The sequence below is a fragment of the Arvicanthis niloticus genome, chromosome 28 (assembly GCF_011762505.2).
Source record: "Arvicanthis niloticus isolate mArvNil1 chromosome 28, mArvNil1.pat.X, whole genome shotgun sequence".
Taxonomy (NCBI): Eukaryota; Metazoa; Chordata; class Mammalia; order Rodentia; family Muridae; genus Arvicanthis; species Arvicanthis niloticus.
The window spans coordinates 15,832,745-15,860,423 of record NC_133436.1 but is presented as its reverse complement, the minus strand read 5'-3'; the positions used below and the strand labels follow the sequence as shown (position 1 = coordinate 15,860,423).

General features: G+C 43.9%; 1 protein-coding gene across 1 annotated transcript in view; it reads left to right on the top strand.

Moving 5' to 3' along the window:
* Mthfd1l (methylenetetrahydrofolate dehydrogenase (NADP+ dependent) 1 like) overlaps nucleotides 1-27,679 on the top strand; it is a 179,726-nt gene that overhangs the window by 16,220 nt on the left and 135,827 nt on the right. The window contains exons 7-10 of the mRNA XM_076926782.1: nucleotides 2,342-2,478; nucleotides 16,922-17,033; nucleotides 25,027-25,118; nucleotides 26,282-26,379. Of these exons, the coding sequence (XP_076782897.1) occupies nucleotides 2,342-2,478; nucleotides 16,922-17,033; nucleotides 25,027-25,118; nucleotides 26,282-26,379 (439 nt within the window). The remainder of the gene's footprint in view (nucleotides 1-2,341; nucleotides 2,479-16,921; nucleotides 17,034-25,026; nucleotides 25,119-26,281; nucleotides 26,380-27,679) is intronic.

Sequence of the window (27,679 nt, the reverse complement as noted above, 5' to 3'; positions counted from 1 at the left end):
GAAGAGAAATGCTATTTTCTACTTACTGCTATTTAAGAAATTTTTTTTTTTTAAATACTAACTTGCTTCTGGAAAATTCTAATTGATATCGTAAAGTGCTGTCTAATGCTGGCTTTATTTCTCTCCATTTTTAATTTGGATGTAAATAGGCTAACTGAAAGCATTCCCTAGTAAGATTGCATATAAAAGAGATGGCTATAAGCAAAGGTTTTAAAACATTGGTTTCTCTCAAGAAACAGTCAAAATAACCACAGTGAAAAAGTCTGGTTTAGCAAGTCTGTTACTGTAGATTCAGGCAAATCTCACAGTTAGAGCTGACTTGATGGAGCAGGTGGATTTTGCATGGAAAGATTCCACGTGAGACTTATTAACAAGTGGGTCTGTTTCAGTAGCCAGAGCTATTTAATTTCTTTTTTTTTTTTTTTTTTTTTTTTTTGGTTTTTCGAGACAGGGTTCTCTGTGTAGCCCTGGCTGTCCTGGAACTCACTCTGTAGACCAGGCTAGCCTCGAACTCAGAAATCTGCCTGCCTCTGCTTCCCAAGTGCTGGGATTAAAGGTGTGTGCCACCACCGCCTGGCGCTATTTAATTTCTTACACTCTTTTCTTGACCTCACATTCCTGTGCCAGGAAAATAGACACAAACCATTCGCCTCTTTTGATTGCTGAATTTAACTAATAATTACTGTATGTACTGGCTGGTTTTGTGTGTCAACTCGACACAAGTTAGAGTCATCAGAGACAAAGAAGCCTCGGTTGAGGACATGTTTCCATGAGATCCAGCTGTAAGGCACTTATTAATTAGTAATCAATGGGGGAGGACCACGTTCATGATGGATGCTGCCATCCCTGGGCTGGTGGTCCTGGGTTCAATAAAGAAGCAGGCTTAGCAAAACTATAGGAAGCAAGCCAGTAAGCAGCACCCCCTCCATGGCCTCTGCATCAGCTCCTGCCTCTAGGTCCCAGCCCTGCTTCAGTTCCTGTCCTGACTCCTGCCAATGATGAGTTACGATCTGAAAGTGTGAACCAAATAAACCCTTTCCTTCCCAACTTGCTTTTTGGTCATGATGTTTTGTCACAGCAATAGAAGCCCTAACTAAGACACTGTGAGATAGATTATGTATTTAACAGCTTAGCTAAGACACTGTAAGATAGCTCATGTATTTAACAACTTAACTAAGGCACTGTGGGATAGTTCACGTATTTTATGGCTTCCTAACTTGAGAACACAGAAGTTCAACTTTTCTTGACCCTAATTTTCAGAGAAAAGAAGCCAATGCTCCTCCCCTCACCTCAAACATTGAACACTCAAACTTCCAAAGATTCTATTAAATTTCTATTAAGAAGTGAACTTTCAAGATGTACTTTTTAGTCAGCAGCCACTAAGATAAGGTCTGCGAGATGGTCTGATGTGTCCTGTCCTGCAGGTCTTTACAGAAACTCCTAGAGGCAGATTACGGCTGGTGCTGTATTTGTAAGGAATTGTAGAAATAGAGGGCACCATAAGACTCAGAAACGAGCCGGGCAGTGGTGGCGCACGCCTTTAATCCCAGCACCTGGGAGGCAGAGGCAGACGGATTTCTGAGTTCAAGGCCAGCCTGGTCTACAGAGTGAGTTCCAGGACAGCCAGGGCTACACAGAGAAACCCTGTCTCAAAAAAACAAACAAACAAACAAACAAACAAACAAAAGACTCAGAAACGAAGGGTGCAAGAGGAGAATCTGGCTAGCCACGGCCTTCCCCAAGTGCGTGGTCAGTGCACTGTGCTGTTGAGACAGCCTAGTTCTGTATGTTTATTTTTCCTCATCTACTTCCACTAATTTTTAATGCTTATTCTATTTTGTTCAAATCCACCCCTTACTCTGTTCCAACTCCTCTCAGACCCTCCACCCTTCAGTTTTCCTTCCAATTTCATGTTCTTTAGGAAAAGAAAGCCTACTGGGTGCAATCAGTGTTAACCCAAATGCACACAGGCTGTCCATTGTAGCATCAGCAGCCTACCAGGGTCCCCACTCCTTGAGAAAACAGACTTTCTCTATCCTGGTAGCTATCAACTGCCTGTGGCCTCTTAACTAGAAGGAGGGCTTTGTGAGACCCCATCCATGCGGAAATGTTGAGTAGATTGGTCCTGTGCTGGCAACCACAGCTCTTAAGAGCTCCTGTCACCTCCAGAAGCACTGTTTTGCAGCAGTCCTCCCTGACCTCTCTTCCTTATCATAGTCCCACTCTCTCTTCTGAGGTTTGACAGGAAAAGCCACTTAGAAGATGTTCTTTCAGTTAGAGCTATCTGGGAGGAAGTTTTTGGTAGTGTGAATTTTAATATCGACTTTCCTTTGGTCGGTAGGGATCACCTTGGATGGAAGGAAGGTCTTAGTCCTAGGGGCTCATGGGCCCTTGGAAGCTGCCCTGCAATGTCTTTTCCAGAGAAAAGGGTCCATGACAATGAGTTCCACGTGGACAACGCCTCAGCTTCAAGACAAGGTAGGTCTCCCACGAGACTCTACAACCTTGAAATCCTATATTAGAGCAGAGGAAAGGCTGGGGATATGTAAAATGAGCACTGAACAGGAAGTTAGGGGAAGATAGAGGTAGGTCTTGAAAGAGGAAGATAGTAAAAAGCAAAGCCTGTTATGGTGGCTCATTTCTGCAGCCCTAGCATTTGGAAACCTGAGACAGTAGTTCAAGACCAGCCTGGACTACAAATGAGACAGTTTCTTAAAAATAAAACAAAGTAACAAGGATCAGTTATTAATGTGGTAGGAAAGAAATGTCTTAGAAGATGTTCTTTCAGTTAAAGCTATCTTGGAGGAAGTTTTGGGTGACGTGAATTTTAATAATTAAATTTTCATTGGTTAGTCCTGATCACGAAGAGATTTTTAAGAAAGCTCAAAGTTGGCTCTTGGAAAAGATAGAAGATAGACACACAGCTAGTCAACACAAGACACAAAGAACACCAACTATAATAAGAAAGAAAAGACCCAGCTACTGTTCTTGTCCCATTTCTGTTGCTGAAACAAATACCCTGAAAAAAAGCAACCTAGGGAAGAGAGGGTTTGCTCAACTTACAGTTCAGGTTGTAGTCCATCACCATGGGGAAGTCAAGGCAGGGGCATAACACTTGATATGCACAGTCAAGAGCAGAGAGAATAAACGCTTGGATCCTTGCTTGCTAGCTTTCTCTTCTTACACTGTTCTGGACTCCCTTCTTCCCCTCTGCCTAGGCAATGGTGCCACCTATGATGGGCTGGGTCTTCATACACTAAGACTACATTAAAAGACAGCAAAAGGTGGTCACAAGTTAGGGGTAGTTACAAGCAAACATTTAGTTAGTGGTTGCTATCTTGTAAAAGGCTTAGAAATCAATAAGACATTTACAATCTATAGAGAAACGGCAGATGGTCGTTTATAGGCATGTGATGAGAGATGCCTAGCTTCTTAGGATTTATGGTCACCAGCCATGCTAGCAATAAGTAGTGACAAGTATTAATATTGACAAATTTGTGCAAACACAAGAGGCAGAAACAAGAGGGTCCTGCAGCTGTTAGACTACTGCAACTTCATAGAGAGACCCTATCTAAAGGGAATAAAGAGGAGAGGGACAGAGCAGGACAGCTATCCAGTGTTCCCCTCTGGTTCCAAGTGTGCATAACTGTGTGCTTGAGCACACACACACACACACACACACACACACACACATACGCACACACACCACTCATCTTAGAGTACCAGAGAAAGGAAGACCTTGACATGACAAGGAGAATGAAGGAAGGGAGTGAAAATCGTTCACCCTTCAGCTTGGGAGGAAGGACTGGATGAAGTGCTTTCCTTCCCCCTCTGAGGACTTCTCCCTTCCTCTTGCTCTCCATGTCCATCTCTGCTCCTCCCAGAGTCAGTCAGATACCCACCCCAGTGGGGTCATTGCTGAGCATCCTTCCCATGTTGCCATGGGAGACAGTCAAGTCGATGGACAGCACTTAGCAGACTACCTGGCTTGTTTGTAATCAGGGCTCAGAGGGTTGGTAATCTATCTTTTAATTCCCTGTCTTCTCTCCCATCTCCTTCCTTGACTTAAGGAGTTCTGTGTGTAGTACGTTTAATATTTAATGTTTATGTTTTTTACTTGTACACACTGAAACAAAATGCTAGGTGTTTTTGCATACGTTTATCTATGTCTGGGTTGAATGAACTTTAATGAAATAATATCTATTATAAAAGAGAATAAGGGAGAGATGTAGCTCAGTTGGTAGAGGGCTAGCCTTAGCATTCACAAAGCCTGGATTCGGTCCCCAGCATGGTATGCCTGGTGATGCTTGCCTGCTTGCAATTCTGATGCTCTGAAGGTGGGGACAGGAAGAAGTCAAGCACTGCTCAAATTAAAGAAGTCAAGCACTGCTATTCTTTTTATTTTTTTTTTAGGTTTTTTTTTGTTGTTGTTGTTTTGTTTTGTTTGTTTGGTTTGGTTTGGTTTTCCGAGACAGGGTTTCTCTGTGTAGCCCTGGCTGTCCTGGAACTCACTCTGTAGACCAGGCTGGCCTCGAACTCAGAAATCCGCCTGCCTCTGCCTCCCAAGTGCTGGGATTAAAGGCGTGCGCCACCACTGCCCGGCTAAGCACTGCTATTCTTGATACTCATAAATGACTGTTTTACAGTGTCGAACTGGAGCAAAAAGGTAGCAAACCATCAACCCTTAATCTGATGGCGACTGTCAGTTTAGCCAAGATGGTTTCCTGGCTGAGTCTCTCATCTAAACATTTAGGGTAGCAGTTGACTGCCTACAATTAGAAGGGGTCGAAAAAGGAACTTGGTAAGGTACTGTGGCCATGGTAAGGCAAACTGTAACCCCAGTACTCAGGAGGCTGAGTCAGGGAGACTGGTTCAAAGTTAGCCTTGGTTACATATATGAGTTTAGAGGACTTGTTTATTTATAAATTTTAATTGAGATTTTAACATTATTAGAGCATGTATTTTCAGAGAGGAAACATGTGTTTCATTTTATTTTTTTGAGTCTTTTGCCTGAGTATATGTCTGCACTAGATGTATGTGGTGCCTGCAGAGGCCAGAAAAGGGTTTGGGTCCTCTAGGACTGGAGTTACCGATAGTTGTGAGTCTCCATGTGGCTGCTGGGACTCTTGAACACAAGCACCTTGGAAAAGCAACCAGCACTCTTAACTGCTGAGCCATCCTTCCAGATCTGAGCATTTGGGTTCTGTTCAGTTTTGTTTTAAGAATTATTTCTTTATTTTATGTATGTGAGTACACCGTAGCATCTTCAGACCCACCAGAAGAGGGCATCAGATCCCGTTACAGATGGTTGTGAGCCACCATGCGGTTGCTGGGAATTGAGCTCAGAACCTCCGGGGAAGAGTAGCCAGTGTTCTTGACTGCTGAGCCAACTCTCCAGCCCCGAATTTGTTTCCTTATGTGAAGAAATTGATTTAAAATCAGACATGGCCCTGGTTTTTGACCTGTTTTCTTAATCTGGACATTCAGTTTGTATTATCCTCGTATCTTTCCGTGTCTAAGACACTTTGTAAAGCTTTTCATTTAAAAAAAAAACAGAGCAGTGAGTGACCCCATCAAATACAACAGCTACAGCAGAATCTTGATCAACAGTTGTAGGTCACCATGTCAGTTACCAGGGTCAGTGGGGCCTGACAGTATTCAGTGGGAAGTCCCACAACAAGCTACTGGTGACTTAGAGACAGCACCATCCTGAGTAGCACAGTGAACTCCTGAACATCCTGCGCTTTCCTTTTGCACCCCGCCCAAGGCCAGTTATCTCTGCCTGACATAGCTTCATGCTTTGAGCCTACCCATCTGTTTGTCCATCAGTGGCTCTGCTGGGCAATGTGATAGCTAACCATTGCTTTAGTTGATAAGGACCCCAAGATGCAAGAGTTAGGTAGCGTTGGTGCTTTGGACCTGGCAGAGAAGCCAGAAGAGAAACTCTAAACAGCTTCCTTTGCGTGAAAAAAGTGCAAGTTGTGCACGTGCCTGCAGACCATGAATGGTATACATGGAATTAGTATAATTTGGCTTCTGGCACCTGCCAGGGATCTTAGACTATATTCCTGTCCCAGAATAATGGGGGCTGCTATATGCTGAATGACATCTAAAAATACAGATTACTTGTGCTAAGGAAAAGGAAGTGTGTGGAGGGGGGCAGGTTACAGGGCCCTACGTGGAGGGCAGGGGTCTCCACCCACAGCTGGAATGGTGGCTTGGCAGGTGGATCTACCTGATGCCACGCTTGCTGTAATGTACACTCCTGGACGCAAGTGAAAGAAATCTGTGTATTTTTTAGTAGTCGCCACACGGGGGCAGCCTACTCAAGAAAATTAAAAATTAAAGAACAATTGGCTTGCCTCACCCTGCCCCTCCCTCTTTCATAGACTCAAACCTTGTGCCTGCTTAGCTTGGCTGTCACTGAGTCACAGCCCGTATTTTGCACGCTAAGCCCTAGAATTTCTGGTTTGGAAGCAGTTGTGGAAGAGGAAAATAAGCCTTGCCCTGTGCTGGACAGCTGCGGCAGCTGGAGTAGATGCCTTCACCACAGTTCAATGTTTCCACAGCTGTCTGGAGACCTTGGCTGGTTGTATTTGTATTTTTGAAAAACAAAGACATTTTTTTAAAGTACTTTTTTATTATGAAAGTAAATCACCTAGACGCATCTGCAGAGGGAAGCTCATCCCGGCTCCGAGGAGGATTCCACAGCGGTGGTTTTTGTGGAGAACACGGAGACGGTGAACCTTCCTGTTTCCACATATCTGAGAAGCTTCTGTTTAATAATTGCTATGCATTTCCCTCCTTATTCCTTCATGTTACGGCAGAATCGCCGTGAATCCGAAACACCTGATTTTAGCCTAGAGGCTGGGAAGTGAACCATCACAAAATTGTGACTTTCACTCTTTTGCATGTGTGTTGACGTGTTGCATGTATGTGGGTGGATGTGTGTGCCAATGTGTGTGCAGACTAGATAATACCTTAGGTATTACCCTTACAGGCCCTCTGCCCTATGAGATGGGGTCTGTCACTGGCCTGGAGTTCACCAAAGAATCTGTGCTGGCTGACCATTGAGCTCCAGGGATCTGTCTTCCTCTTCGGTTTGGGATTAAAAACACACATCACCTTGCCAGGCTTAGTACTCAAATGTATGAGCCTACAGGAGCCATTCTCATTCAAACCACCACAGAGGCCTTCAATAGAGCTAAGCAGAAGCCAGCACTGAGCTCTTGAACCTGAAAAGCTAGAGACCAACTCAACCTATCTCCAATCTCCAGCATTTCGTTACCATAACAGCATATGAACTGATATGCACACTGATTATGCCTAAAGTCTCCAGGGAGTGTGAGCGGCAAGAACTGAGGTCTGACATCATGGAGCCCTACAGAGAACAGAATGGACCCGCATTCTGTGGGCATATCCTTACACCCACTGGAGGATGTCACTGAAAGATAATGCCATGCATCTGGTCCACATTTTCAGGTGCATTGAGCATTCCATAGATAACCCTCAATGGAGGGGGGAAGGTAGCTGAATGTTGTCCACATACCTCGTGTGCTAGTGAGTGTAGCCCCAGGACTTGGCCATATGCACATGAGTAGGACTGAGAAACTCCCTTCATCCTTTTCTCACTTTTCTCCACATAAGCGTATCTTCCCAGGCCCCTTGGCAGCAGAGTGATGGATGTCAGACAGACAACCCATGTGTGTTTGCATGTGTGTTGCTGTGTGTAATCCTATTGCTGGGAATTTGCCTTGACTAGTCCCCTCTTTCCCACTGAGGGTTTTACCTTGGTCCCCACCCTCATCTGGAGTAAGAGATGCTTTGGTCCATGGTGCTTATGAGTCAAGTGGAACCCTGTCCTTGGAAGAGAGAAATTTGTTGGGCATTGCATAGAGCTCTTCTCCCTTGAGAGTCACACTGAAGTTGTGGTTGGAGCACAGCTGGAAGTTGCAACTGGAATAACCTCCGGCTGGATTGAGGCCACTGGATCCCAGCTGCATGCAGAAGAAATGCTTCAGAAATCAGAGATGGGTTTGAATTCATCTTTCTCTGAGAGTCTCTTGTTTTCCCTCATTTCACAGAGGCACTTAAAAAACAAACAAACACCTGGGCAGTGGTGGTGCATGCCTTTAATCCCAGCACTTGGGAGGCAGAGGCAGGCGGATTTCTGAGTTCGAGGCCAGCCTGGTCTACAGAGTGAGTTCCAGGACAGCTAGGGCTACACAGAGAAACCCTGTCTCGAAAAATCAAAAAAAAAAAAAAATATATTAAAAACAAACAAACACAAACAAACAGTATTTATAGAAAAAAGGAAAACATGAGTCTTTCATATTCGAAGACTCAAACTCTTATGTCTGAGATTTTGGAGCCAAACTATATTATCAGGTAGTTTAAATTTAGTGTACAGTATGCCTAATTGAAGGGCTTAAAAGTGAATGGAAATTTCTAAGTGTATTGCCGTGTGTGTGTGTGTGTGTGTGTGTGTGTGTGTGTGTGTGTGTGTGAAATGGGAGGGATAGATAGAGCTGGGACCTTCCAGCCTTTCAAGTAGACTGGGTCACTGAATTATACAGACTGATCTTTTCACATGTAGGGCAACACAATAAATGAATAAAATCAGTATGCCAGTCACTTTTAGTTGAGTGGCTGTTCTTACTTTAGTTGAGTGGCTGGTCACAGCCATGCACTGTCCTTTGCCTGGATTGTCTTCAGTGATTTCAAGGCTCACACCTTTTTGGACAGGACTAGCCTGCCCATTGTGAGGGAACTGAGACTCAGAAGAGACTTCTCCAGATTGTTTACAGTTAAGAACAGATGCGTGGGGCTGGCAGAATGGCTCAACAGGCTAAGAGCCTGAGGACCCAGGTTCATTTCCCGCCACCCCACACTCTCTTCTGGCTTCCACAGATACCTGCATGCACGTAGTGTTCGTGATCTCATGCAAGCACACATACAGACTCATAAATTAATCAATCTTTTGGGGAAGAGAGAAGCTACCATATATGCTCCCTCTGTGCATGTAGCATTTATTCCAGATGTTTCTGTGAGTTCAATCTCTGAACCCAAAACACTGCCCAACTCAGCTACCAGGGCCTAAGCCAGTGGCCTTGGGTTGAGCTTACTGTTTTATCATTCCTGCTCTTTGGGGTGGGGGAAAGAGGGGGGACGGGGGTTGAGACAGGATTTCTCTGTGTAGCCCTGACTGTCCTAGAACTTGTTTTGTAGACCAGGCTCATTCACAGAGATCCACCTGTCTCTACCTCCCGAGTGCTGGGCTTAAAGGTGTATGCCGCCACACCCAACAACCCTTGTTACTCTTTGTGATTCCCCAGAGTCAACCTTGTAAGATACAAAGTCTGAAGTAGCCTGCATGTAACTCCCTCCCCCAGGCTTTGGACTTGCCAGAGCTTCCAGGCTCCCTCTTAGGAATCAGTGGTATGTGCCCTCTGAAGCGGTGGCGGTGGCACCTAGTCAGGGGTGCTGACATGGTGCCTGTGATGTGCAGAACCGTCACCATATAACCTCATGCTAAGTGAACGCCCAATTTCTCAGGAGCATGTCTATTGGTGAACCCCTGGGATAGTGGCCACTAAACTATCTGTAACAAAGTGCATTCAGATGTTGGCATCCGTACCTTTCACCCTGCCTCTTCCCAATCATGAGATTTGTCAACACCAAAGAAGGGGCTGATTGGATTTTTTTTTTTAAGCCTTTAATGTATCAGCCTGTGTTGAGAAAGGGATTCATGAGAGCATATTGAAGTGAGTAAGCATGAGGTCAAGTAGAACGGTGTAAATTAGCAGATTGATCAGCCTCAGCTGGTTCAGAATGTAAGCCGAGACTCTGAAATGTAGGAGGGACTGCCATAGTGATCCAATAACAAATGTGTACAGCACATGTAATGAAACCAGGACCCATCTCTGCTTTATAGACACCTCTACTCAAATACACCCCCCGCCCCCATATCCTATAGGTAAGTTATTCTGACTTCAGTCTTGGTAGGTGGTGCTGCAGATGCTCGAACACAGAATGCATTCTTCTCAAATGTAGTCTTAGAAATGGTGGTGTTATAGCTCGCTGGCTTCGGAAGGCAGTTTAACAAATCAGGAGTGGGATTGTGTTGCTAGCGTTGTCTCCTTCTCTGTGGGAAACCTGGATGGGGGCCGAGATCTTTCTCCCGGCTGTCGGTTTTGGTTCAGCTTTCAGACAGACAGCCCGTGTCACTCTGCAGCCACCTGTAGCCAGCCTCAGTCGCACCCTGTGTCATCAGAATCCACTGTGGAAGTGAGGCATCCACTGCCTGGCAGAGTCCATGCATCAGTCCTGCCGGGCTCTGGGCCTGTGTTCTGCAGAAAACAGGCTAAGGATGTCACCTCTGGTCCACGGGCACATGATTTGTATGTATTTCCCTTCTCCAGTGCCAATGGCTTCTGAGGACAAGATGAGAACTTTAGTGGCACGCTCTTGTACATAATCTGACACACACGCACCATCTGTTTGTATGGAGAGTCCATTTCCTAGTCTTTTCTGTATGCTTGTAAGTCACGGGGCCTGGGTCCTGACCATCGCTGGTAAGCAGAGTCTAGGCCCAAGTCCAGGTGACGTGACTCCACCTGCCCTGAGTCTGGTTTCCTCACCTCTCGGGGGAAGCAGCTAAGGCCCAGAGAGTTCCTCCAAGAGAGCAGATGCAGAAATCCGATCTGCAGATGTGCAGTGGGAGCCTGGGAATTGGAAAGCATAACCACAGAGCCTCATTCTCCACGGTCCTAGCCATGTACCTGAACTCTAGCCTGTTGTGTGCATGAAGACTGTGTGGTCCACGTGAAGGTGCATCTGAAGCCCACCCTGCTCTGAAGAGCCTTCACCACAACACATTCTCTCCCTCTTCTTCCTCTCCCTCCCTCTTTTTCTCTCTCCCTCTCCTTTTACCTCTCTACCCTCCCTCTCCCCTTCCTTCTTCCTCCCCCTCCCTCTCTGTCTCTCTCTTTCCCCACCCCTCCCTTCTCTATCTACTCCCCTTTCCCTTCTCAGCATATTTTTTTTTCTCAAGAGTTGAAGAAAGTAATCGTTTTTATGATCTCTGAAAGCATATCAATTGCTGAATTTGTGGCTGTTTTCTTTCTTTGTTTTAATCATCTCACCTGATTTAAGGTATTGGTGGTGGTGGTGTGCATGTTCATGTGTGTGTTTAGATATGTTCTCATGTTTCCCAGGCTGGCCTTAAACGGGCTATATAACAGCAGTTCTCAACCTGTGGGTCACGACCCCTTTATGGTTCAAATGACCATTTCACAGGGGTCACCTAAGACCATCTGCATATGAGGTATTTATGATTCATAACAGTAAAATTACAGTTATGAGTAGCAAAAAAGATAAGTTTATGGTTGGGGGGGATCACCACAACATGAGGAACTGTATTAAGGGGTCACAGCATTAAAAGATTGAGAAGCACAGCTCTATAGCCAAGGGTGACCTTAAGCTTCTGATTCGCCTTCCTTTACATCCCAAGTTTAGGGTTAGAAGTGTATGCTACCATACCTAATTTTACGGAACCTGGGTTCCCAGTATGCAAGACAGGCACATAGCAACTGACCAACATTCCCAGCCAAATCAAAGCAGAGTAATTGTCTTTTCTAGCACTTTTGGACATAAATGAATAGCTTGGATATGTAATAGAATTATGAAGTAAGAGTTGAATTTGGGAACGCTTAGGAAAAGGAAGGTCATTTATTATCCTTCGGGAGATGTTGCTAGATACATCATAATTCCCCGTTGTCCGCTTGGCTCACGGTCATTCTGCTTTATGCAATAAGTCTTAAGATTTTAAAAGCCAGTAATGTGTTTTACTGATCACAAGAGAGAGTAGACAACAGAAATACACTCAGTTCCTGAAAGGAAAAGAATTCTTGCACAGTGAGATCACTGGGTGGGCACAGAGAGGGACAGCTAGTTTCTGTTCAGTCTCCGTTCTCTGTCTTGCTGAAGCCTGACATCTGAATGGAACCCTCTTGTACACTGACACTTTAAGTCATTACAGCTTGCTTCAGGTTCCCCATTTTACTATTGCAGGAAAACATGGCCGCTGAGTCACTGACACGGGCATAGCCTTATGGCGCTTACTCAGTCGGTTTCGGATGAGATCAGGCACATTCAGGGTGGAATGGCGCTGGACTCAGCTAATTTCAGATGTTAGGCATTCTAAGTTTTAAATTTTTATGAATAGACAAGGACTCTATTAGTGAACTCTCCATGTGTAGCCTGCAAATGAGAAGCATGTGCCAGGGGTGGTTGCCATGGTAAAATTACCCATCAGTTCCTAGTTGCCAGGAATGTATTTTTGGCTTCTAGTCCATGTGACTACTAAGGATGGTGCACACCTCAACCACGCCCCTTACCCTGCAAAGCCACACCCCTTTTCCTAACTCCATCCTGTGCCACACCCTCTACATTTTCCCATCCTTAGCTCCTCTCTTACTAATTAGTACCAGTGACCCCCCCTCCCCCCAAGATGAGCTTGAGAATCTTACTCAGCCTTCTAGTTCTACCTTTGCTCTGTGTTGGGGTGGGTCCCAAGTTTCCCACAGCTCCCTATTGAGTCTCAGTTCCCTCGGATGTCTCAGTATCACATGATCCCTTTCCCTTCTTCTGCCCATCCTAATCCCGCCTCCTGAGAAATCTTCCTGAGACAAATCTTCTACAGCATAGACTGTCTGACCAGTTTCTGTTACATTTTTAGACTTATGTTTACTAGGCAACAATGAAACATTTTAGAATTATACCTTAGGTGGAAAAAAAGTGTGTTTCAAGACTTTGAAATCCCCGGCTTGTTGCTCTTTGAGATTATGGAACAATAAGTGAGTATTCATAGAAATTTCAAAATTATTATTTTAAAGTGTGAGAGTTGACAAGGAGGCTCAGGTCACAGATCGCAAAGCAGCGACAAACTTCTTGTCTCTTGCTGTTCTATTCTCTATCGTGAGAGAATGGAGCCAAATGAACTGTCCATCAACAGGTAAATGGATAATGAAAATCTGGTGTACACACACACATATGTGTGTGGGTGTGTGCGTATATATGTATATATAGAGAGACATATATATGTATATATATGTATATATATGTATATATATGTCTATAGATACACACACACACACACACACACACACACACATATATATATATATATATATATATATATAGAGAGAGAGAGAGAGAGAGAGAGAGAGAGAGAGAGAGAGAGAGGAGAAAGAGACAGAAGAGGATGATTCCATTTCTAGATTCAAAGAAAAGTGAAATCCCAAAATTTGCAGGAAAAATGGATGGATTTAGAATATATAAAATTAATTGAGGTCATCCAATCTCAGAAAGAAAAAAAGTCACATTTTCTCTCATGCTAATCCTAGCCTATAGTGCATACATGTATGTGTGTAAACAAATGTATGTGAGGAGATAGTGTAACACTTAGAAAGGAGAACAAGAAAAGGTAAATTTTTAAAAAAATGAAAATAAAATGCCTACTAGTGAATTCACAGCTATAATGTACTTTGTGTGTCCAGATCCCTGTCCGTTGTTGAGAAGACATCAGCAATTTTGGAAATATTAATGTTTTCTAAAATAAAAGTAACACTTTTCTAAAAACCAAATTTGGAGTTTCCTTTTAGGAGGGTGTTAAAAGGTAGGAAGGGAACATCCATACTGCACTCCCTGCTTCAGGATGCTGATGGACACTTCCTGTCTGCTTTACAATGGAGAGTCTTAAGTGGTCCTTATAGGACCTGTAAGGCCACTGAGCAGATGCACCCCCTTTGTGCCAGAAGCTAAAAGATTAAGTCAGAGGCTATATATATTTGGCTGGCCCTCCCTGTCCCCTTGATATGTGTAACAGTTGGGGGCTGCCACAGGTGCTGACTGGACACCAATGTTTATCCAGACATTAAATAGTGGTAGATCTTACAGTCTAAACGTCAGAGGGAAAGAAGTCACTACTGAACGCCTCTTGTTCCTCCTATCTTAGTGGTCTGCCCTACAGAATTCTCCCCAGCTTGAAGACCCCAGCCCTGACGTGTACACTCAGGGACAGGATTCTTATCTTCACGCCCTTGGCTACCTTAAAAAAAAAAATGAAATGAGAGGGCTTTTTAATGAAGAATCCTAAATTTCATTTACTTACACTATTAGTATGATTTCAAACGTGTATCTTTGCTGGGGAATGTAGTTATCTTTTTAAATAGCATTCTTCATTTGAGCATCATATCATCATATGCTTAACTGCGCTGGTTACATTCAAGAGGTGTGGAAGCAAGTCTCATAATTCTCAGGTGCTAAAAAGCACAGTTCGCCTTTAAAAAAAATACTTTAAACTTAAAGAATTACACTTCTATTTACTTATTACTTATGGGTGGTGCCACGGTAGGGGGTTGTGGGGTAGGAAGAAATGGCACACGTGCCCCAGCATGCATGTGGCGGTCAGAAACAACTTGCAGGAGTCAGTTCTCTCCTAACACCATGTGTGCACTGGGGATTGAACGCAGACCTTGAACTTAGATCTTCAGGCTTGGTGGCAGGAGCAGTTACCCATTGAGCCATCTTGTCAGCCCATCATCTGGGGCTTTTGTTGTTGTTGTTTGGGTTTGGGGTTTTTTGTTTTGGTTTGGTTTGTTGCAGGGTGGTTTGTTTAGTTTAGTTTTAGTTCCCACTTGAATCTCTCAAACCCAAGGCCCACATTTATTCCCCTTCAAAATACATCGCTAGAAAGAACTAAGGTGTCCCCTCTAGCCCAATGATGGGGCTGTGCTTGCTATAGTCCCATCCTTAAATGCATTGAATCTGCTAAATAGAAAAGACCAAACCCTCGTGGAACCTTCCAGATCACATCTGCTTTCTTCCCTCCATATTTGATGCTGCTCCCCCACAGGGATCACAGGCATAGTTTTCGTTTTCATGTTACCTAAACCACACAGCACCCCCATGCTCCATGTTCATGTCCATCTATCTGTGTCTTTCTATTGTTTTAACATTTGGTCCTCTGCCTGGGGAGTGGGTGGTTCCCCCTAAGCTACACTACTACTCCAGTCTCCACAGAGAAAGCAATATTTTGTTATGAGGTAAAGTTTCAAGCCAGGGCCTGGCCAGTGCCTTTCCCATGTGGGGAGAGGGAAGGAGGAGCAGCCAGGAAAGACGATAATTCTCCTTGAGTTTGAGCTCATTAAAATCTTACCCCGTCCTCAGTGGATTATTTATTGATCTAAGCGTCTAGCAAGGCTTCTTTCCAGAAAGAATTAGCATCTATGCTGTGATCGTGACTAGGGGTGGGGGTGGCTTTTGTCCCTTCTGTGTGGGATTAACTGCCCCCCTGGTTGCTTATTAGCACAGCTTTAGAGATGTATGTAGGTATGTAGCCGAGGAGCCAAAATAAGATTCTTTAGATTTATAGGTAATGAAGAGAATGGGTTATATCAAAGACACCATGTGCAGGAAACATAGGGTTCTTAGAGGGCTGGTATGAAGCTATGGTCCCTGGCTTTTCCCAAAATGAACGCTTTACTGTTCTTCTCTACATCCTTTCAGTAGGTGTTTTAACATATTCTGGTGTTGCGGTCTTTGTGCGGGGAAAGCTTAGCAAAATGATATGTCTTATCTGCTGCTCTGGAGCCAGTCTTAAACATTTGCGTGTCCTTGGGGGATCACTGTGGTTGGATTTATGACAGTCATTTTAGTATGTAAATGAGAAATGGCTTTTGGAAACAGATGTTTACAATCGCCTTTTCCACCAGAACACTTTTCCCCTACACATAATATCACCAGCAAGTCTAGCTGCTTCTCAGATCTGTCTGCAGGGATCATGTACAGCTTGAACCAGTCAGATGGCTGGGGATGCTGGCTCCACGGGTCTCGGTGCAATTTAACTGTGTCATGGCCGTGTAGCCTAGAGGAGTAAGAATGGCTAGTTAGGCTATCGTTGCAGCAGAGATATCTCTTTCTTTTTAAGTTTCTGTCCCTCTGTGAGCATGCGTGTGTGGCTGTGTGAGTCTGTGTGTACATGAGAGTGTGTTGCACGCTCATCTGAGTGTAAGTGAAGCCACAGAAAGCATGTGGAGGTCAGTGGCTCAGTTTTCACTTTGTTTGACACAGGATCTCTTTGATCTTTTGCCAGTGCAGGCCCCAGTGTAGCTCACCCAAGTTCTGGAGCTCAACCAACTCTGCCTCTCTCCACCACTTCTCTCGCCATTGGTACATTGAGGTCACAGCCACACTACCAGGGCTGGTTATATGTATGTTTGGGGGTTTGATCTTGGGTCCCCATGTTTGCACAACACGTTCTTTACTGACTAAGCTATGCTCCCAGTCCTCTTTTCTTCTGAACATGGATAACATAGAGGGTCGATTCGTCAAAATGATGCATATATATATATATATATATATATATATATATATATATATAGCATGTAGCATATATACAGAGATGGCTACCGTGAAGATATTTTTAAAGTTCCATTTTCTTTGTAAGACATGTTAGTCATGTTCTACTTATGCTAAGATATGCTTGATGGTTGGAGAGATGGCTCAGTGGTTAAGAGCACTGACTGCTCTTCCAGAGGTCCTGAGTTCAATTCCCAGCAACCACATGGTGGCTCACAACCATCTGGAATGGGGTCTGATGCCCTCTTCTGGTGTGTCTAAAGACAGCAGCACTGTACTCACATGCATAAAATAAATAAATCTTTTTTTTTTTTTTTTAAAGATACGCTTGAGTGGAATTGGCCCACAATTTTAGTTCTTGTCCACAGTTTGGAATGAAGCTCAGGCTCGTTCATTAAAATTGTTTGTTACTTTGAAGTCATTGAACATCTGAAGTTACTGGTGTGTCTTTATACTATAGATTAATGTGTGTGGTTTTTTTCTCTTTTATTCCTTTTAGCTTCGAGAGGCTGACATTGTGGTCTTTGGCTCACCTAAGCCAGAAGAGATTCCTGCTGCTTGGATCCCATCAGGAGCCACCGTTCTCAATTGCTTCCATGACCTGTTGTCAGGTAGATGTCTTCATCTTGGTGAGACAGGACAATGACTAAGGCAGGCCGGATGACGGTCACCTTGCTTCTTTGGGAGACCACATGTTCTTGGGATGCTGGCTGCTGTAGGCGTGAGTGCATAGAACAAGACAGGACTCTTGGTGTGCCTACCTTTGGGGCAGAGGTTCTCAACCTGTGGGTCACCACCCCGTTGTGAGTCATATGATGCTCTCAAATATCAGATATCCTGCATATCAGAGTATGATTAATATCAGTAGCAAAGTTACACGTCCAAAGTAGCAGTAAAAATAGTTTTATGGCTGGAGGATCAGTACAACAGGAAGAACTGTATTTAAGGGTTGTAGCATTCGGAACTCTGAGAACTTTGGAGTGTTTTGATACCAGGCTCATATTATGAGCAGAGAGAAACCAAGATGTCAGTGGAGGTGTCTGCCCAAAATGTCTCTGCTGACCTCTGGTATCTGACAGACATGGCAACTGTTACCTCAAGAGGCAATCTGGACATGTGTGAGGTAGACTAGAAATGACATTCTTCGTACTCTAAGGCACGGTGGAGTCTTGTAGAGGATTCTTGGCAGCATCTCTGTGGGAAAGCCTTGTGGGGAATGAAGCTGCTGGGAGGACCAGAATGGAGATAAACTGTGTACTCAAGAGTTCTCCTCACAGAGACCCCTGAAACATCCTAGCTTTAAAGGCACAGAGAATAACGGAGCAGGCGCAGCAGAGAGGCTGTTGTGAGCTTGTGAGCTGCTCAGTTTCTTCAAAACACACTCCTGTGGCTGGCAGGGGGTGGGGGGGAGGCTTTGTGTGCAAGGGCAAGCCTGCTGACCTGAAAGCAATCCCCAGACCCTACTTGTAGAAAAAAGAACATCATCAAATTGACCTCTGACCTCCACACACACACAAATACATAAATGTAATTTTTAAAAATTAGAATGAAAAGAATAAAATGCATGTGATGTGGAGGCTGGGGGATATAGCTCCATGGTAGAGGGCTTGCCTGACAAGTGTGAAACTCTCATTCCCATCCCTTGTGCTTCACAAAAGAAAAGCCCAAGTACACATCATATTTCCTGTAGACGTACATACAGCTTTTATTTGTCCCCCTAAGAAAGCAGTCTCTAGCCTACACATAATGACTGAAGCAGATCAGTTTCAGAAGCCTAGTTAGATGAAGAACTTAGTTATACTGCCTCTCCTTCTCAAAGATTTTATATTCTTTGCAAGATTATTTACCTGCTGGTTTTTGTTAGCGTTTCTATTGAGAACAGTTTGGGCACAGTTGTAGCCGGAGACAGAATCTACTTGAATATTCTTTTGGACTGTCTTTAAGCTCTGTTAAAAAAAAAATGATATATTTTGTGTAGTGAAAACTCTTTATTAATGTTTCTTTTAGAGCTCTTGGTTTCTAAAGACATTACACCTTTCATCCTAGCATGCAGGAGACAGAGACAGTTGGATCTCTGACTTCTAGGCAAGGTTGGTCTGCGTACCAAGCTAAAGGCCACCGGAGAGCTATATAGTGAGACCTTGTTTCAAACCAAACAAATGAAAGATTATAATAATAATAAACATTGGGTTTTGTTGGAGAGTTGGCTGAGATTAATTATAAAATTCTTGAAGAATAAATAAAAAATATTTTGTTTTAAGAAAAACATTAGGTTTCAATGTTTCAGTGCTGAGAAGGGCATAAAAGACTAGAAGTCTTCTACATTGATTTAATTATTCTGTACATAGTCTAATTGCAGTTAATATATTTTCAATTTGCCTGGTCCCTTTATAATAGTTTCCTTGTTGGTTTTGGAATGTTATGTGACCAAGACAGTGCCTGGCCCCATAGTGAACACTCAGTAGAGGCTGAGCGTTGACCATGAGCAGATAATGCCACATAAAACAAATGGGTAGATTTTTAAAGAGAGAAGTTCTTTTGTTTGAACGCTAAGCCAGATTTGAATACACTGTGGCTGGGTGAGGGTGCGGGTCTTTAATGAGGTTTTTCATCCTTGTTGTTATCATTGCAGACACTCCCCACCCAAGTCCCCACATAGACAGGATCTGAGGGTTATGGTGTGGTAACTCTATCAATGCCTCTGCAGAGGCATCGATAGATGTCTGTGTGTCTGTGTGTCTGTGTGTCTGTGTGTGCGCACAGATGCTCCCTGAAGTCTGAGACTTCAGATGCCCCTTGTTGTAAGTCGTTATTGTGGGTCCTGGGTACCATCAAACCCCGGTCTTCTGCCAGAGTAATTACATGCTCTTGACTTCTGAGGGGTCTTTCTAGTTCCACCTGCCCACCACCTCCATACCCTGATTTTTTTTTTTTTAACTCTTATTTATACTGCTCCTCTAAGCTTTGTGGCTTTGATGAAATCACTTCAGCTTTTCACTTCCCAGTTTCCTCATGGATAAATACAACTGAGAAACTCAGCTGGGAAGGAAAAATGACATGTTAATTCAGGGGCAGTGCCTTTTGCATTCTAGCTACAAATGAGTTTATTTTCTACACCCCTCTCTCTTCACCATACTGCCAACACACACAGGCGGTGACGTCACAGCTACAGAATGTATGTATGTTCTTGGAAGTTATGTCCAGGGAAGTAAGAAGGCTGGAAGAGTCTAAAGAATATGACAAAGAAATTGGGCAGTCCCGGGATCCAATCATCCTGTGTATTTGGAATAAGATGAACACTCTTCCTTCTGACTCTTGAGCTTTATTCTGAGATCCATGTCTGTCTTAGCCAGCTTTCCCCTTCTTCTAGGTCTATCCCCGAGGTATCTCACCAATTTGCTAGTTCAAATTTCAATTCGTTCTCACTACATTCAGTTACTTCTTTTTGTTGTTGTTTTGTTTTTTGTTTTTTCGAGACAGGGTTTCTCTGTGTAGCCCTGGCTGTCCTGGACTCACTCTGTAGACCAGGCTGACCTCGAACTCAGAAATCCGACTGCCTCTGCCTCCCAAGTGCTGGGATTAAAGGCGTGCGCCACCACCGCCCGGCTTCATTCAGTTACTTCTTAAGGGTTGGGGATGTAACTCAGTTTGTAGCCCTCTTACCTAGGGCCCTGGGTTTGATCCTCACGTTGGCATAATCTGATATAGCGGTGTACACCTGGATCCCAGCACTGGGGAGGTAGAAGCTGAGGACTAGAAGTTTAAGTTCAGCCTTAAATACATAAGGTCCTTCTCAAAAAAAAAAAAAATTTTTTTTTTTAGATTATGTATGTAGTGTATTGATTCCTCCTTAGTTTGTTTGGTCTTAGAGGTTGCAAAGTTATATAGGGTAATTGTAATGTTTACGTTATTTTCATTTCATTGGAACTTTCTCTTTAAAGAGTATGAGTTATACGGTGTGATGTGATGGGATTCACATGGTAGAAATGTTGATGGCCACTCTCAAGGGCACTGTCATAGTAAAATGATACGAGAGGATTTTTTTCTGAGTACCTTCACTGTACATACCCATTTCTCCTCTCAAATTTGTTCTGTGGAACTGAAAATCTAAAGACAGCATGGTCTTTTGTTTAAGGTTTATCTGTATTAATTTCCAGTTTTTACCGCTTCTAGATTTGGAGAGTAACTTGTCATCCTGGAAGGAAAAAACATGAAAGAGTTGTCCACAGATTCGTAGATTTGTAATGGAAAGGTGGCTCACCAGCTGCGCCTGTGTCAAAGCCGGGTCCTGAACTTGATATAGCAAAAAGGGCAGAAGACTGGCTTGCTCCTTTCCTACATAACTTAGTGGTCTGTTAGACATCCCAGTAGGGTCCAAGAAGGGACTGTTCTGCCTTCCAGAGGTAGCAGAGTAACACATAAGCCTTGGCTTTTCTTTCTGTACAAAGTTTTGGTCACTGTCATTTTTAAAAATTATAAATGGAATGCCATCTTTCAAGTTGACTTGCTCCTGGAGGGGCATGAGTTAAATGAGAGTATTTGGTGCAAAACGGAAAGATCCATCTGTGCTTTGGGACAGGACCGGCTGTGGGCTGTGGGCTGTGGGCTGTGGGCTGTGGGCCAGCCTCCAGGTGCATCCTTCCTTCACACCTAGGGGTGTTGAAACAAAGGTCCTCCTTTCTCAAGCCTCATTAGCATTCAGATGTACGGAGAATGTAGCTCTGCTTCATTGAGCCCCTCATCTTACTGCCTTCAGATTCTCTGGAATCAATTCTATCCCAATATTTATCCCCACTTCAGAAAGAACACAAAGTTTATCAAAGCTGATCTGCCAAATGAACAAGTAAGTATACAGAATCAAATAAAATATCTTCTGACCCAGTCACAGAAGCAAAGGATACCCCCAAGCATTGCTAGACACACACTTCAAGAAGAGAGGTTCTGACCTCTGTATATAAGATTCCTGTAATGTATATATGTGTGCGCACGTGTGTGTGTGTGTGTGTGTGTGTGTGTGTGTGTGTGTGTGTTAGCTTGTGAAGGGCCTGCACTGTGACTCAGTAATCACTCGCTTGTCTAGTATGTGAGGTGGCAAGTCTTGGTCCATCTCTTAGTTTTTAGAACCGAAAAAGCTAAATCCAGCCCTGTGTGTGAACATTCAGCCCTGTGTGTGAACATCAGTCGCAGCTTGCCCAGCTGTCATGGGCAGATCTGGTGCCCTGACACCTACAGCATCAGCAGCATCTTTGGCTATTTGTTGAGTGTATTTAGGGTCAGGGCAGGGTCTCTGCAGAAGGGGAAGATTTGACCTGGTCACAGGCTTCTGTTATGTTAGTGCTGGGGTTATGGCTCCCCCCACTCATGCTTCACATCCTTTCATTAATCCCTGCTGCTGTCTTCAAAAATTCCTCCTGATTTCTGGTCCCATCATGCCATTGTATTCTCGTCTGGATTCATTCAGCTGTCCAGAGACTGAAAGGAAGGAGGGGAGGGAGGGAGGGAGGGAGGGAGGGAGGAAGGAAGGAAGGAAGGTAGGTGTTCTGTTTTGCTCATACCTGTTCTTCACAGTGCTCCTCATACCCTCGTACCTTGAAGTTATCAACGGGCTGGTTTAGGCATAGCAACCCTTTTCCTAACCACAACATAGTCTCTCTTTTCCTGAGCCCTGTGTTGCACAAGAGCCTAAAATGATAAAAAATTCTTTACTGTGCAACTGTGTCCCTTATGTTCTAGGAACATGCACTTACAAATTGATACCAGCCCCTGGAATGTAGCTGTCTCAATTCTCCATTGCTAAAAGACAGGAGACCGACCAGTACTTTTTTTTTCTTTTTCTTCTCCATAGTAGTTGGACAGGATTTTAAGAGCAAGTCTCTAGTGGTTAAAAGAAAGTAAAACAAATCTCTTCCATCCTTTGACTCTTGTCTTCTGCCCAGATGTGATTTACAGGGCTTCAGTGTTGCTAATCTTTAAACTACACGTGGGGGATGTGGTTTTCCAACACCCTCATTGCATGTGACAATAGAACATTACGGAACACATACTCTTAAGTGTTTTGTGCAATTTCTTGGAAAGAACTGTCACCGTAGTGGATAATTTAGGAGCCAAATGGTCCAGAAACCCAAGAAAATTGTTTCTTAATTCAAAAACATTGCTATTAGGAGTATTTTTTTCCCCTCTAAGAGAGGATACAGGCCAGAGCATTTTACATGCGTGTTTTCTTTTAATAAATGTTATAAATGTTAATGGAGAAAAGGAGGGGAAAGTGAAATTCTTATTGATGCTTCCCAAATTTGAAAAGCAGATGTATTTGTCAACTTTCTGCTCCTGTGAAAAAAATGACTAAGAAAATCAACTGGTAAGGAAGACTATTTTGGTTCATTGTTTCTAAGAGTTTACTCCATATTGCTTTAGGCCTGTGATGGGAACAGTCATTCTGGCAGGAGTGGTGGCAAGGAAACAGACAGAAACCGGAAACGGTCTGGGGTCCCACTAGCTCCTTCAAGACCATGATCCCAGCGACCTAGCTTCCTCCCTCTAGGTCTCACCTTCTTAAAATGCCAACACATTCATTTCACTAGAGCAGCAGGCTGATGAATCAGCCCCTTACATGTGGGCTTTGGGGGACATTCTAGACCCAAAACAGCATCACAGAATCCCTAAAGTTAATATCCTAGAACATAGTTGCTTTTGATAGAAATTAGCTCATATTTCTATGACAGGAATTTTCTCTTGATAGTTTAAAAAAAAAAAAAAGCAAGCAATCTATGGGCTGGGGATATGACTCATTGGATAAAGTGCTTACCACAAAAGCATAAGGACCAGAATTCAGACCCCCATCACCCACATGAAAGCCAGGTGGGCACAGCAGACACCTGTAATCCCAGCACTCAGGAGACAAGACAGGGCATCCCCTGGCAAGCTGACTCACTAGACCAGCAGAATCAGTAAGCTCCAGCGTTACTGCAGCACCCTGCCTCCATAGACAGTGACCAGGGAAGACACTTGGCATCAACCAAGTTCATGTGTGCTTGAACATACACACACACACACACACACACACACGCACACGCACGCACTCGCATGCCCACATGTGAACACATGCACACACACATACTTGCACACACTTGTGAATACATGTACATTCATACTGAAATTAAAAACCTCTACAATTATGATAGGTATAGTGGCTTACACTATAAGCTCAGAAGTTGGGAGGTAAAGGAAGGGAGATCTCTGTGAATTTGAGGCCAGCCTGGTCTACAGAGTGAGTCCAGGTCAGCCAAGGCTACATACTGAGACCCTGTCTCAAAACAAAACCAAAATCCACAGTTATTACTTTGAAAATATGGATATAATCTGCAAATTATATGTCTGTCTTCTGACTCTGTCATATTGCTCGATAAAGAATTTGCTACATTTGATTTCATGTACTTGAATATGTTTTACACATATCAGATAACATGACAGGTGTTTGTTGTTGTTGTTGTTGTTTTAATGACCAGAGCTTACTCTCTTCACAGCTTTCGGCTCTATGCTCTAGGTGTTTTTACTTCTGTTTGTGCCTTGTGTTTGCAAGCAAGTTCACTTCTACTATTTCTCCCAGGGCTATGCTGTAAAGGTTCTAGGCTCTGAAGCTCTACTGTGTCAGAAATTCAAACGCTGGGTAGCAAATATGTCTTTTAGTTAAAATGAGCATCGTATATGGTACACACCTCATGGACCATGCTACATTTCAGTTCACACAATTCTGACAGGTTGATTTTTATCCTTCATAACTAACAACTCAAGCGGGACTGGGTCAGAGGTGTGAGTCTGTACAGGCCATGATGCTTCTACGATGAATATTGTGGATGTCTTTGGGTGGAGAAGTAGCAGAGGCGTGGGGCCTTGAACCCAGAGCCTCAAGCATGCCAAGCAAGCACTCTACCACTAAGCTGTCTCTCCATTCCTGTTACTTTTTAATTTTGAGACAGAGTTCGACTCTCTTCCTCAGGCTGGCCTTGAACCTGTAGTGCTCCTGCTTCGGCCTCCTGAGTAACTAGGATTACAGGCCACCAGACCAAACTAGAATCATCTAAAGCTACCATTATATTTATATTTCTGTTCATTCTTATTCATGTTCTTGAGACAGGGTTATACTGTGGAGCCTTCAAACTCTATTTTCCTGCCTCAGCTTTTCAAGTGCTGCGTTTACAGGGCTGGGGTACCACATGCAGCTAATTTGTTTTTGTAGAGCACAGTATCACACTTGGGATACTTGAAAAGCCTATGCCTAGATGTTTCTGTGTCCTTCGTTATTATGAGATATCTGCCAAGCATAGTGTGCTTTATTAAACCATGCCTCCATTTATCCCCCTGGTTAACAGCTTAAATGGACATTGACATCCCTCTAATATAAAATACAAACTAGCCCGAGCTGAGAGCATCAAGGTTGTGCCAGAGGTGACTTGCCTATAGACATTCCCTGACCTCCCAACTAACTTCCTTGTGTGATAACTGATTGATGGACATAACGATTCAGTGTGTTGGGTTTTTACAGAGGGCAATTGTTTATTAGTGAAAATATGGTATAAGCCTTTTTCTATTAAATGTTTCTTGCAGGGAAGCTGAAAGGAGGTTCTCCTGGGGTCCCTGTGAACAGATTCATTGCAGAAGAGAGTGTGAGTCTCCTTGCTGCAGCTCTGCGGATTCAGGTTTGTTTGACATGGCCATTTGAGTTTGAACTTCATATTATTAGTTGCCAATGTTTTCCAAGTGTTGTCTGCCTATCAGATGGAGTTTTAGACACTCCACACCTGGGGTCAAGGCCATCTGATGGGAGGAGATGGGTACTTACAAAAGCTTTTTACATGCTTACCATCACATGATGTGTGCAAATCCAAAGTAGTGTCTGTGTGATGCATTACCTCTCAAACATAGCAACACCAAAACTTGAAGCATGCATTGCCTCATAATTTTTCTGTCTTGGAGATCTGGGACCTGTCTGGCTTCAAGCCTTTCAAGTGGTTAAAATCAAGATGTCAACCAGGGCTTGGTTGAAGGTTGAGATGAAGAATCCATCCAAGAGGCTAGAGACATGGTTCAGTCAATGAAGTGCTTGTTCCACAAGCACAGGGGCCTGAGTTTGATCCCCAGCACCTACATTAAAAGCTGGGAGCGTGGTGTGAGCCTGACATCTCAGCACTGGGGACCACAGAGACAGGAGGATGTCTGGAACTTGCTGGGGAGTCAGTATAGTTCCAGGTTCAGTGGGAGATCGTATCTCAAAACCAAGGTGGTGGGCTGGAGAGATGGCTCAGTGGTTAAGAGTATGAGCTGCTCTTACAGAGGACCCAGATTTGTTTCCCAGATGGCAGCTCAGAACCATCTGTAACTCCAGTTCCAGGGGATCCAATGCCTTCTTCTGACCTCTGCAGACCAATCCACACACATAGTGCATAAATGATACATGTAGAAAATATACCCATACAATAATAATAATAAATAATAAGTTATAAAAAACATACATTGGAAAACATTAGAAGAAGCCACACCTGATGTCAGCCTCTTACCTCTAAGTATAAACACACATATGCACACAAATAAATCTTTTGAAAGAATAACCGTATCTGCAGTCTTGATATCTTTTGTGAATAGTAAAGCTGTTTTAACAGCACGTATATCTACAAGCCCATAAGAAAGCCTTCTAGGCTAATTGCATGTGCATCACATTGTTGCTTATATCCTGTGATAACTCTCTTGCTTGGGGATTCCATTGGCTCTGAAAGCCCCTCGCAATCTTCCTGTAGTTGACGTGGGGGTCCTGTCACCCTCATGTCTATACCATCTCTTCCCGCCCCACCCCCCTCTCCTGTAGAACATGGTGAGCAGTGGCAGGAGGTGGCTTCGAGAGCAGCAGCACAGAAGATGGCGACTTCACTGCTTGAAACTGCAGCCTCTCTCGCCTGTGCCCAGGTAGGTGATGCTGTGCTTGGCTGGTACTGATGGTGGCTCACCCTAGGGACACATATCTCTGGTCAATCACAGCCTAGAGGCATAACTCAAGGCTTTTGAGGTTTTGGATTTTTTTTTTTTTTTTTTAAATGGGAAGCATAGCCCCAGGCTGATCTTGAACTCACTATGTAGCCAAGGATGCTGTGAACTTCTGATCCCCTTGCCTCTGTCCCCCAAATACTGAGAGACTATATGTGTGCACTACCTGGTTTTATGCAGTGCTTGGGTGCCAGGGATGAAACCCAGGATTTCCTGCATACTAAGCAAGCATGAAGTAACTGAGATTGCATTTCATTTCATCTTAGTGGCATGTCCTATATTAAATGGACATGTATCAATTGTTTTTCTTCATCGTGTGAAAAGCAGCGTCTTTATGTCTGACGAAATGTGTGTCAGGCAGCATTTGGAAAGTGTTGACCAAGACTAGTAATGCCCAGGATATAGACCAACTTAGTGCTAAAGGCAGATATAGATATTGTTGCGCGCGCCTCCCGTGTCCCCTTTTCACCCGTGGAAGAGAAACACGAGAGGCAGAATTCGGGTAGTTACCACAGCAAGGGTTTAATCTTGTATCAGCAGACGTGAAAGACGCAGAAGGGCCAAAGACAGGAAGAGGCACAGCTTAAATACACCCTAGAGTGACGTATTCACTTCTGATTGGCTGTTCACTCATCACCCCATATTACGCCCCGGGATGGGCAGTGACTTTTGGCATGCTTTTGCCTTTTGCACCTGCGCAGTCTATTGTTTACTAGTGGGAAGGACACGATGTCCGCGCCATCTTGGAATGGCGAATTATACCACCGCTAACAGCGGCTTCCTACAAGATATAACCTTAGTGTGGGATTTAGAATGATCGGTGTGATACCCTATATGAGCCAGGGTCATTGCTGCCTGCCTCATCTCAGTGAGTTGGCCACACAACCTTATTTAGGTATAAAATGTCAGAGCCCTGGGTCATCCCATCGGGCAAAGATGTGGTAATACTGAGTATTGAATAGATAAAACCTACAGTAACTGGGTGAGTGTTTCACTTGGTTTCTAATTCTTTGGGGTTTGGGGATAGTAAAGAGAGACAAGGCTTCCTATGCAGGCCAGCTAGTCTCAAATTCACAGTAACTCTCCTACCGTGTGTGACTGTGCCCAGCTACCAGTTCCTTTTCAGAAACTTCTTTCTCTGTATTCGGTCAGTTGATTACTGTTTCAGCATACCCATGAGATTGTTTTTACTTTCACAGTAGATCATGTATGATAGACTTGC